Below are 12,489 nucleotides of genomic sequence, written 5' to 3'. Positions count from 1 at the left end.
TCCCCTACTTTTGGACCCCCCTGTATATACTTATCCTGTTTTTATATATATATGTCCTGTATGTATATCTGGTATATATTTGAGGACGCTCTCATCCTCCCCTGTTCGTTCGTCTCCATCTTGATCTCCATATTGTTTTCCTCACCTTTTCCTGATCATCTCCCCTTTAGTCATCCTGTGCTTATCCTCCAGAGCTGCATTCATACTTCTGCTGAGCGCTGCTAACAGCTGAGCCGAGATGCTGAGATTCATTATTTTCTGCCGAACATTTTGGGAGATTTGTTAAAAAAATAAATGTTCCCTTTCATCAGCGCACTGCGCGGCGTACAGACTGCATCTCCCAGAATGCCGTGCAGCCGAGAGCTCGGCGCTGATAACCCGATCTGCCGTGCTATAGATAAGAATTAATGTCTGTAGAACAGCGAGATAATGGCGGATGTGAGCGGCGCTCTCCAGCGCTCAGTGTCAGTGAGGGGCAGTGAAGTTCTGGGGTTTTTAGGCGGGGCGCTTTCCTGCCAGGTGCTGGTTACGGCTGCGCCCCGGTGTATCGTGGTGTGGGGTCATTAATGATGCAGGTAATTGTTACAGCAGATACGGAAAAGGGCTCGGCCGACCACCTGGACCTGGCGGTGTCTCCGCGCTCGTCTGACGGCGGCAGCATCCACAGCTCTCCATCCTCACCGGACTCCAAGAAGAAGCCGCGCGGGATTAAGAAGTTATTTGGGAGGTGAGAATGCGCCCTACACACCCTCACCCAGGGGCACCCTTCACCCTCTCTCCGGGGGCGCCCTTTACCCTCTCTCCGGGGGCGCCCTTCACCCTCTCTCCGGGGGCGCCCTTCACCCTCTCTCCGGGGGCGCCCTTCACCCTCTCTCCGGGGGCGCCCTTCACCCTCTCTCCGGGGGCGCCCTTCACCCTTTCTCCGGGGGCGCCCTTCACCCTTTCTCCGGGGGCGCCCTTCACCCTCTCTCCGGGGGCGCCCTTCACCCTCTCTCCGGGGGCGCCCTTCACCCTCTCTCCGGGGGCGCCCTTCACCCTCTCTCCGGGGGCGCCCTTCACCCCTCCCTCCGCGGGCGCCCTTCACCCTCCCTCCGCGGGCGCCCTTCACCCTCCCTCCGCGGGCGCCCTTCACCCTCCCTCCGCGGGCGCCCTTCACCCTCCCTCCGCGGGCGCCCTTCACCCTCCCTCCGCGGGCGCCCTTCACCCTCCCTCCGCGGGCGCCCTTCACCCTCCCTCCGCGGGCGCCCTTCACCCTCCCTCCGCGGGCGCCCTTCACCCTCCCTCCGCGGGCGCCCTTCACCCTCCCTCCGCGGGCGCCCTTCACCCTCCCTCCGCGGGCGCCCTTCACCCTCCCTCCGCGGGCGCCCTCTCTGTCCGGGGGGCGCTCTTCACCCTCTCTGTCTGGGGGCGCCCTTTTCTTGTTGCCCCCCAGGTCTAATGTGAATTGTTCTGATTTTGCCCCTTTTAGGCTGAGGAGGAGTCAGTCCACCACCCTAAACCAGGAGGAGGACCTACCGGAAGAAGAGTTTAAGAGGGGTGGGACCAGATCCACCGCCGGCCCGAGGCTCGGCTGGTCCCGGGATCTGGGTCAGGCTCCCGGGTTTGTATCAATTGAACAAGTAGCTGTTATGACAAGCAGCGCCACCCCTGTGCACAGGATGCATCTGGTACTGCAGCTCAGCCTATGCACCAGACACCGCCCATACACAGGGGGGGGGGCGCTGTTTATGAGGCTCTGAGCTGGGGAACACCATGGCACAAGATGGTCCATTAATGGCACCCCAAGAGGGCGTGAAGAACAAGCTCCGCCTCTCGTGACCTTTTATAGGGCCAATTGATGTATCATTTGCTTCCTTTAGGGCCAAAAAAGATAGCTCCGCCTCTTGTAACTTCCTGTAAGGGGAAGCCCCGCCCCTCGAGTTCCTGCAGTCAAAAATAAGCAAACCCTGCCCCTTTTTGGTTTTTATACGACCAATATATGAAAGCTCCACCTCTTGAGACTTATAGAACCAAAAGATTCAAGCTCCGCCTCTTTAGAATTCCTAAATTAAAAATATACAAACTCCGCATCTTGTGAAGATGTAAGCCCCGCCCCTTAATTGTCCTGGAGTGAAAAATATCAAAGCTCCACCCTCTTGTAACTTCTTAGAGCTAATCCTCAAGCCCCGCCCCTGATGATTTTCTATAGGGCTATAAAGGAAAGCTCCACCCATTTGACTAGACACAAATGGAAGAGTCACCCATCATGACTTCTCAAAGAACCAAACTCCACCCTAACGATTTTTAGGGTCCTAATCTGTAGACTCCATTAATTATGATTTCTTACATGGCCAAAAAATATCCATGTATGTCCTGCCCCTTATGTGGGAAAATAAGCAAGCTCCGCCCTCATGACTCTTTGCAGAATAAAATACAAGCTCCGCTCTCATGACTTTGTAGAGCCACAGATATAAGCTCCGCCCCTGCATTGTTCCTTGGAGCCTGATGATTGGAGGGGCTGTTGTAGTGGGGCAGTGCTGCCTTATTGGGGGTTGGATACTTTTGCAGATGCTGTGTAATAACCTGAGTCCCTTCCCCCGCAGTGACCTGGACACGCCATTTGCCAAGTGGACGAAGGAGCAGGTGTGTGGCTGGCTGCGGGAGCAGGGCCTGGGGGGCTACGTGAACGGCTGCAAGCAGTGGATCGTGTCCGGGCAGACCCTGCTGCACGCCTCTCAGCAGGACCTGGAGAAGGTGAGGGGGTCCCATGCCGGGAGCGTCTCATGGGGGGACCCACACCGGGCGCTTCTCTTGGGGGACCCACGCCGGGCGCCAAGATTCACTGTTGATTTCCAATATAGGAGCTCGGCATTAAACACCCGCTGCACCGCAAGAAGCTCCAGCTGGCGCTGCAGTCACTGGGCTCCGAGGACGAAAGCAACTACGGCAAGCTGGACTACAAGTGGGTGACAAGTAAGTCACAGGACGGCCGCAGCACAGAGTATTTCTGACAGACACATGATGGAAGGACCCGGGTACTCCCCGCAGCACAGAGTATTACTAACAGACACATGATGGAAGGAGCGGGTACTCCCCGCAGCACAGAGTATTACTGAGAGGCACATAATGGAAGGAGCGGGTACTCCCCGCAGCACAGAGTATTACTGACAGGCACATGATGGAAGGAGCGAGTACTCCCCGCAGCACAGAGTATTACTGAGAGGCACATAATGGAAGGAGCGGGTACTCCCCGCAGCACAGAGTATTACTGAGAGGCACATGATGGAAGGAGCGAGTACTCCCCGCAGCACAGAGTATTACTGAGAGGCACATAATGGAAGGAGCAGGTACTCCCCGCAGCACAGAATATTACTGACAGACACATGATGGAAGGACCGGGTACTCCCCGCAGCACAGAGTATTACTGACAGGCACATGATGGAAGGAGCAGGTACTCCCAGCAGCACAGAGTATTACTGACAGGCACATAATGGAAGGAGCGGGTACTCCCCGCAGCACAGAGTATTACTGACAGGCACATAATGGAAGGAGCAGGTACTCCCCGCAGCACAGAGTATTACTGACAGGCACATAATGGAAGGAGCGGGTACTCCCCGCAGCACAGAGTATTACTGAGAGGCACATAATGGAAGGAGCGGGTACTCCCCGCAGAACAGAGTATTACTGACAGGCACATGATGGAAGGAGCGGGTACTCCCAGCAGCACAGAGTATTACTGACAGGTATATAATGGAAGGAGCGGGTACTCCCAGCAGCACAGAGTATTACTGACAGGCACATGATGGAAGGAGCGGGTACTCCCCGCAGCACAGAGTATTACTGACAGGTATATAATGGAAGGAGCGGGTACTCCCCGCAGCACAGAGTATTACTGAGAGGCACATAATGGAAGGAGCGGGTACTCCCCGCAGAACAGAGTATTACTGACAGGCACATGATGGAAGGAGCGGGTACTCCCCGCAGCACAGAGTATTACTGACAGGCACATAATGGAAGGAGCGGGTACTCCCAGCAGCACAGAGTATTACTGACAGGTATATAATGGAAGGAGCGGGTACTCCCCGCAGCACAGAGTATTACTGAGAGGCACATAATGGAAGGAGCGGGTACTCCCCGCAGAACAGAGTATTACTGACAGGCACATGATGGAAGGAGCGGGTACTCCCTGCAGCACAGAGTATTACTGAGAGGCACATGATGGAAGGAGCGGGTACTCCCCGCAGCACAGAGTATTACTGAGAGGCACATAATGGAAGGAGCGGGTACTCCCCGCAGCACAGAGTATTACTGAGAGGCACATGATGGAAGGAGCGAGTACTCCCCGCAGCACAGAGTATTACTGAGAGGCACATAATGGAAGGAGCGGGTACTCCCCGCAGCACAGAGTATTACTGACAGGCACATGATGGAAGGAGCGGGTACTCCCTGCAGCACAGAGTATTACTGAGAGGCACATGATGGAAGGAGCGGGTACTCCCTGCAGCACAGAGTATTACTGAGAGGCACATAATGGAAGGAGCAGGTACTCCCTGCAGCACAGAGTATTACTGAGAGGCACATGATGGAAGGAGCGGGTACTCTTAGCAGCACAGAGTATTACTGACAGGCACATGATGGAAGGAGCGGGTACTCCCCGCAGCACAGAGTATTACTGACAGGCACATAATGGAAGGAGCGGGTACTCCCAGCAGCACAGAGTATTACTGACAGGTATATAATGGAAGGAGCGGGTACTCCCCGCAGCACAGAGTATTACTGAGAGGCACATAATGGAAGGAGCGGGTACTCCCCGCAGAACAGAGTATTACTGACAGGCACATGATGGAAGGAGCGGGTACTCCCTGCAGCACAGAGTATTACTAAGAGGCACATGATGGAAGGAGCGGGTACTCCCCGCAGCACAGAGTATTACTGAGAGGCACATAATGGAAGGAGCGGGTACTCCCCGCAGCACAGAGTATTACTGAGAGGCACATGATGGAAGGAGCGGGTACTCTTAGCAGCACAGAGTATTACTGACAGGCACATGATGGAAGGAGCGGGTACTCCCCGCAGCACAGAGTATTACTGACAGGCACATAATGGAAGGAGCGGGTACTCCCAGCAGCACAGAGTATTACTGACAGGTATATAATGGAAGGAGCGGGTACTCCCCGCAGCACAGAGTATTACTGAGAGGCACATAATGGAAGGAGCGGGTACTCCCCGCAGAACAGAGTATTACTGACAGGCACATGATGGAAGGAGCGGGTACTCCCTGCAGCACAGAGTATTACTGAGAGGCACATGATGGAAGGAGCGGGTACTCCCTGCAGCACAGAGTATTACTGAGAGGCACATAATGGAAGGAGCAGGTACTCCCTGCAGCACAGAGTATTACTGAGAGGCACATGATGGAAGGAGCGGGTACTCTTAGCAGCACAGAGTATTACTGACAGGCACATGATGGAAGGAGCGGGTACTCCCCGCAGCACAGAGTATTACTGACAGGCACATAATGGAAGGAGCGGGTACTCCCAGCAGCACAGAGTATTACTGACAGGTATATAATGGAAGGAGCGGGTACTCCCCGCAGCACAGAGTATTACTGAGAGGCACATGATGGAAGGAGCGGGTACTCTTAGCAGCACAGAGTATTACTGACAGGCACATAATGGAAGGAGCGGGTACTCCCCGCAGAACAGAGTATTACTGACAGGCACATGATGGAAGGAGCGGGTACTCCCTGCAGCACAGAGTATTACTAAGAGGCACATGATGGAAGGAGCGGGTACTCCCCGCAGCACAGAGTATTACTGAGAGGCACATAATGGAAGGAGCGGGTACTCCCCGCAGCACAGAGTATTACTGAGAGGCACATGATGGAAGGAGCGAGTACTCCCCGCAGCACAGAGTATTACTGAGAGGCACATAATGGAAGGAGCGGGTACTCCCCGCAGCACAGAGTATTACTGACAGGCACATGATGGAAGGAGCGGGTACTCCCTGCAGCACAGAGTATTACTGAGAGGCACATGATGGAAGGAGCGGGTACTCCCTGCAGCACAGAGTATTACTGAGAGGCACATAATGGAAGGAGCAGGTACTCCCTGCAGCACAGAGTATTTCAGGACCTCCTCTTGGTTGTCTCCTCTGCAGGGTGGTTGGATGACATCGGTCTTCCTCAGTACAAGACGCAGTTTGATGAAGCGAAGCTGGACGGTCGGATGCTCCATTATATGACGGTGGTAAGTCACCTGACCGCTCCGCTCTGATTGTAAGCTCTTCTGCTAACCCCTTAGGATCTGGAATAAACAATATGGTCACAGGGAGCCGCTGATTGTGTGACCGGGTGGCAGAGATCAGACCCCTCAGGGGTGGTGTCAAGTGTCATCACTGTCCTCGTGGGCGCGGCTATCTGCCTTTTTTTTTGTGTGCGGCCCCTTTAAATGTCTGATTTTTTTTTCTTCTCTGACTCCTCAGGATGATTTGCTTTCGCTGAAAGTTGTCAGCGTCCTGCACCACCTGAGTATAAAGCGCGCGGTCCAGGTCCTGCGCATCAACAGCTTCGAGCCCAACTGCCTGCGCAGGAGACCCTCCGAAGAGGTACGGGGGGGCCGGGCGCCGAAAATCACAGGACAAAGAAGGGAATTTTGTTACTTACCGTAAATTCCTTTTCTTCTAGCTCCTATTGGGAGACCCAGACGATTGGGTGTATAGCTACTGCCTCCGGAGGCCACACAAAGCATTACACTAAAAAGTGTAAGGCCCCTCCCCTTCTGGCTATACACCCCCCGTGGGATCACGGGCTGCTCAGTTTTAGTGCTAAAGCAAGAAGGAGGAAAGCCAATAACTGGTTTAAACAAATTCACTCCGAGTAACATCGGAGAACTGAAAACTGTTCAACATGAACAACATGTGTACCCGCAAACAAACCAAAAATCCCGAAGGACAACAGGGCGGGTGCTGGGTCTCCCAATAAGAGCTAGAAGAAAAGGAATTTACGGTAAGTAACAAAATTCCCTTCTTCTTCGGCGCTCTATTGGGAGACCCAGACGATTGGGACGTCCAAAAGCAGTCCCTGGGTGGGTAACAAAATACCTCAAGTTAGAGCTGCAAGACAGCCCTCCTCTACGAGGAGGCCACTGCCGCCTGCAGGACTCTTCTACCTAGGCTGGCGTCCGCCGAAGCATAGGTATGCACCTGATAATGTTTGGTGAAAGTGTGCAAACTCGACCAGGTAGCTGCCTGGCACACTTGTTGAGCCGAAGCCTGGTGTCGTAATGCCCAGGACGCACCCACGGCTCTGGTTGAATGGGCCTTCAGCCCTGAAGGAACCGGAAGCCCCGCAGAACGGTAGGCTTCCAGAATTGGTTCTTTGATCCATCGAGCCAGGGTGGCTTTAGAAGCCTGCGACCCCTTGCGCTGGCCAGCGACAAGGACAAAGAGTGCATCAGAGCGGCGCAGGGGCGCCGTGCGGGAAATGTAGATTCTGAGTGCTCTCACCAGATCTAACAAATGTAAATCCTTTTCATACCGGTGAACCGGATGAGGACAAAAGGAAGGTAAGGAGATATCCTGATTAATATGAAACGAGGATACTACCTTAGGGAGAAACTCCTGAATGGGGCGCAGCACTACCTTGTCCTGGTGGACCACCAGGAAGGGAGCCTTGGATGACAGCGCTGCTAGCTCAGACACTCTCCGAAGAGACGTGATCGCTACCAGAAAGGCCACTTTCCGTGATAGTCGAGAGAGTGAAACATCCGTCAGAGACTCGAAAGGCGGCTTCTGGAGAGCAACTAGTACCCTGTTCAGATCCCATGGATCTAACGGCCGCTCGTACGGGGGGACGATATGACAAACCCCCTGCAGGAACGTGCGTACCTGCGGACGTCGTGCTAGACGCTTCTGAAAAAACACCAATAGCGCCGAGACTTGCCCTTTAAGGGAGCCGAGCGACAAGCCCTTTTCCAACCCAGATTGCAGGAAGGAAAGAAAAGTAGGCAATGCCAATGGCCAGGGGGACACTCCTTGTACAGAGCACCAGTAAAAGAAAATCTTCCACTTCCGTGGTAGATCTTAGCAGACGTGGGCTTCATAGCCTGTCTCATGGTGGCAACGACCCCTTGGGATAATCCTGAGGACACTAGGATCTAGGACGCAATGGCCACACAGTAGGTTCAGGGCCGTAGAATTCAGATGGAAAAACGGCCCTTGGGACAGTAAGTCTGGCCGGTCTGGTAGTGCCCACGGTTGACCGACCGTGAGATGCCTGTCGCCAGAGCTCTTTGATCGTCATGAAAACCGGGACCTTGCTGTTGTGCCGATTCGTGAAACCCGTCCGGGTGCAGAGACCATTCTCCTGCGTCCACGCCCTGGTGACTGAGGAAGTCTGCTTCCCAGTTTTCAACGCCCGGGATGTGAACTGCGGATATGGTGTATGCTCTGTCTTCCACCCCTAGCAGAATCCGGTGGACTTCCTGGGAGGCTCGCCGACTGCGTAGTCCGCCTTGGTGGTTGATGTATGCCACCGCTGTGGATTGTCCGACTGAATTCGGATCTGTTTGCCTTCCAGCCACTGCAGGAAGTCTTGCAGGGCAATATACACTGCCCAGAGCTCCAGACAATTGATCTGAAGAGTGGACTCCTCTGAAGAGAGTCCTTGATCGTCTGAGAAAGGGGGACGTTCCTGTGTAGGGACATCGACTTCCCCTCCCATTAGCGAAGAATGTTCTATTGAAGTGGACGCAGATGAAACTGCGTGAAAGGGACTGCCTCTGGATGAGGTGTCTCCTTGAAGGAGAGACTGCACCCCCGTCTGTAGTGACCGCTGTTTGTCCAGTGGAAGCTTCACCATCGCTGAGAGAGTGTGAAACCCCAAGCTAAGATATGCCAGCGATTGGGTTTAACTTTGAAAAGTTGAGGACCCACCCGAAACTCTGGGAAGTCTCCAGCGCCATGTTCAGGCTGTGTTGGCATGCCTCTTAAAAGAGTGCCTTGACAAGTAGATGGTCTAAGTAAGGGATCACAGGGTGACCCTGAGAGTGCGGGAGTGGTCCCACTGCTGCCATGAACTTGGTGAAAACCCGTGGGGCTGTCGCCAGACCGAAGGGTAGGGCTACGAACCGAAGATGCTCGTCTTCAATAACGAATCGTAGCAAACGCCGGTGCTCTGGAGCAATCGGCACGTGGAGATAAGCATCCTGATGTCTATTGATGCTAGGAAATCTCCTTGAGACATTGAGGCAATGACGGAGCGGAGGGATTCCATCCGGAACCGCCTGGTTTTCACGTGCTTGTTGATCAGTTTAAGGTCCAGAACGGAACGGAAGGAGTCGTCCTATTTTGTCACCCCGACCAGATCGGAGTAAAAAGTGTCTCTTGTTCCTGAGGAGGAACCGGGATTACGACTCCTACTGCCTGCAGAAGAGCCTCGGCTCGGCCGGTGAGGAAGTTTTTGCGACAAACTGTCTCTCACCCACCGGCCATTGACCTGTGGCAGTTAAATGTCGCTAAAGCGGGGGAGTCTGCCACCGACCGCGGACGCGGAGAGAGAGGGCTGAAAGTCATGAGGAAACCGCCTTGGTAGCGGTTCCTCCGGCTGCCTTCTCCGGGCGTGATTGAGCCCGCCAGGAACCTGCGCCCCTCTGAGCCTTTTGAGTCCTGTTGGACGAGGGCAATTGGGACGTGCCCGAGCCTGGGAAGGACCGAAACCTCGACTGTCCCTTCTCCTGATGGGTCTTGTTTGATAGCTGGGGTAAGGAAGAATCCGTACCCTTGGACAGTTGAATGATTTAATCCAACCGCTCACGAAACAGTCTGTCACCAGATAAAGGCAATCTGGTTAAGCACTTTTGTGGAAGCAGCATCTGCTCCAATCCCTTAACACTAGGAGCGTAACAACACGGAGTTGGCGGACGCCACTGACGTACGGCTCGTAGAGTCCAGGACAGCATAAACAGCTTGAGTCGCAATGCCGACATTGCGAGGTGAAGGACGCTACTGCGGCCAAGATGTACATGTGACCGCGTCCCTCTGCGCAATACTAGCTGAAATAGCTTGGAGTGCCTCTATGGCTGCGAATGCCGGGGCAACCGACCCGCCGATAGCTTCATAGACAGATTGCAACCAGAGGGCTATCTGTCTGTCAATGGCATCTTTAAGTGAAGTCCCATCTTCCACTGCAACTATAGATCTAGCCGCAAGCCTGGAGATTGGGGGATCCACCCTTGGAGCGCTTGAGCACGTCAGGGGGGGAAGAGACAACGCGTATCCTCAATACGGTTGGAGAAACGCTTATCTGGTAAGCGTGGTGTTCCTGGACTGCTTCTCTGGAGCAGAGTGACCAGAAAAGTACTCAATATACGCTTGAGATACCGAAATAGGGATTTCTTCTGCTGTGAAGCTGACCCCTCCACTGGAGGAGTTGAGGGAGAAATACCCAACCTTCCATTGATGGACGCTATAAGATTATTCACTATAGCGTCACCATCCGGTGTATCCGGATTGAGAGCGGTGTCAGGATCAGAGTCCTGAACAGCTACGTCTGCATCATCATACAGAGAGTACTGTGATGAAGTCGAGGGCCGTTCTTAGGGAGCTCGCTTAGGCCGTCTGGGACTGTCGTCCGTGTCAGAGCCTGCACCCTGGGATGCATGGGACCCTCCTGGAGCCATGATTTGTTTCGAAATCAGGGTGGCCAGGGGCATTGAATCAACATTGCCCAAGGTCTGTCTGGACTGCAAAGTCTGTAAGATGTTAGTCATAGTCACAGACAATATATCAGCGGAAACTGCAACTCCGTCCCTGTCCCTGGACAGGGATCACAGGTGGTTCTTTTGGCCACCTGTAGCAGAGACCCCGTTGAGTAATTGCACACACTGGGGGTCCTGGAACAGTATCGCATGCAGTACAAGCAGCATAGAAAGCCTGTGCCTTGGCACCCATGCTTTTTTTTTTTTTTTTTTTTTTTTTTGCTGTTGCTGTCTAGCCATCTAGGAGCATTAGCCAAGAATAGCGACCGTACAGTGCAATGTATAGCATACAAGCATGAAGTACAATAAACACTTCAGCACATGCAGTACAAGGAGCATAGAAAGCCTGTGCCTTGGCACCTTTGCTTTTCTGCTGCCGTTGTCTAGTTATTCAGGAGCATTAGCCAAGAAAAGCGACATACAGTGAATGTATAGCATACAAGCATGAAAATAACCACTGCAGCACATGCAATCCAAGCAGCATTGAAAGCTTGTGCCTTAGCACCCTTGCTTTTCTGCTGCTGTTGTCTAGTCATCAAGGAGCATTAGCCAAGAATAGCGACATGCAGTGAATGTACAAGCATGAAAATAAACTCTGCAGTACATGCAATCCAAGCAGCATTGAAAGCTTGTGCCTTAGCACCATTGCTGTTTGCTGCCGCTGTCTAGCCATCTAGGCGGGTAGACAGCCAAGAATAGCCCTTACAGTGCAATGTAAATACAAGCATAAAGGACACATAACACTGCAGCACATGCAAGACAAGCAGCATATAGAGTCTGTGCTTTAGCACCCCTGATCTTTTGCTGCTGTTTCTAGGTCTGCATCCTGAATAGCGACCGTACAAAAGTACAACAGGACACTTCGGCATTAGTGGGTCAGCACTTTAGTTGCCGCTTACCGCCCGCACAAAAGCGGGTGTGTGGCGCCGGAATCCTGTGCTGGTAGCTCAGCGCTTGTCTCCGTTTTCCCGCTCTGCGTGCCGGAATGGCTGCCGGCGTCCAGAGGAGAGGGGCGGGCCGAGGGCGTGCCCGAGACAAGAGCGGGAACCCGGCGCCCACTGTGTCTAGTGAAGGGGGCTGGAGAATGCAAATAAGGCTCCAGCCCTCGGCGCTGCTATAGAACAGCGTCTCTCCCTTTCCCTGAGTGACAGGGTGGGGGCGGGAACGAAGCGGCGCTAGGCCGCAAAAGCCGGGGACTAAAGTTAGAAGCGCCGCCGCCGTAAAAGCGCGGTCGGCGCGTCCCCGGCGCACTACAAGTCGCAGCTGCGCCGCCGCTCCAGGGGCGGTCGGCGCGGCGGTCCCCACACGTAAAGTCCCCCAGTAATCTGCAGGGATTATAAGCCCAGCGCGCACAGCGCTACAGTCCCCGGCGCACTAGCACACCCAGCAAGCCTGGAGTGTGCGTGGCCTGCCATACGGGGACACAGAGTACCTGAAAGTTGCAGGGCCTTGTCCCTGAACGGCACTCCCGCTCCACATCCAGCAGGTTCTATGGGTCTGTGGATGGAGCCCGGCCTCAGGGCTTGGTGGCCGGAAAGATCCCACTTCCTCAGAGCCCCTCAGGGGGATGGGGAAGGAAAACAGCATGTGGGCTCCAGCCTCCGTACCAGCAATAGGTACCTCAACCTTACAAACCGCAAGTGGGGTGAGAAGGGAGCATGCTGGGGGCCCTATATGGGCCCTCTTTTCTTCCATCCGACATAGTCAGCAGCTGCTGCTGACTAAACAGTGGAGCTATGCGTGGATGTCTGAC

General features: G+C 54.2%; 1 protein-coding gene across 5 annotated transcripts in view; it reads left to right on the top strand.

The window, feature by feature from the left end:
* The window catches only part of PPFIBP1 (PPFIB scaffold protein 1), a 40,039-nt gene that overhangs the window by 17,460 nt on the left and 10,090 nt on the right, over positions 1–12,489 (top strand). For 3 of the 5 annotated variants that reach the window (XM_075333566.1, XM_075333567.1, XM_075333564.1), the window contains 6 exons: positions 589–727; positions 1,469–1,600; positions 2,583–2,733; positions 2,841–2,952; positions 6,139–6,227; positions 6,463–6,585. In XM_075333566.1, coding sequence (XP_075189681.1) covers positions 589–727; positions 1,469–1,600; positions 2,583–2,733; positions 2,841–2,952; positions 6,139–6,227; positions 6,463–6,585 — 746 coding nt within the window. The remainder of the gene's footprint in view (positions 1–588; positions 728–1,468; positions 1,601–2,582; positions 2,734–2,840; positions 2,953–6,138; positions 6,228–6,462; positions 6,586–12,489) is intronic. The other 2 variants (XM_075333569.1, XM_075333565.1) reach the window with 1 other exon arrangement.

Source organism: Anomaloglossus baeobatrachus, unplaced genomic scaffold, assembly GCF_048569485.1.
Source record: "Anomaloglossus baeobatrachus isolate aAnoBae1 unplaced genomic scaffold, aAnoBae1.hap1 Scaffold_890, whole genome shotgun sequence".
NCBI classification, from domain to species: domain Eukaryota; kingdom Metazoa; phylum Chordata; class Amphibia; order Anura; family Aromobatidae; genus Anomaloglossus; species Anomaloglossus baeobatrachus.
This window is presented reverse-complemented; position numbering and strand designations above follow the sequence as displayed.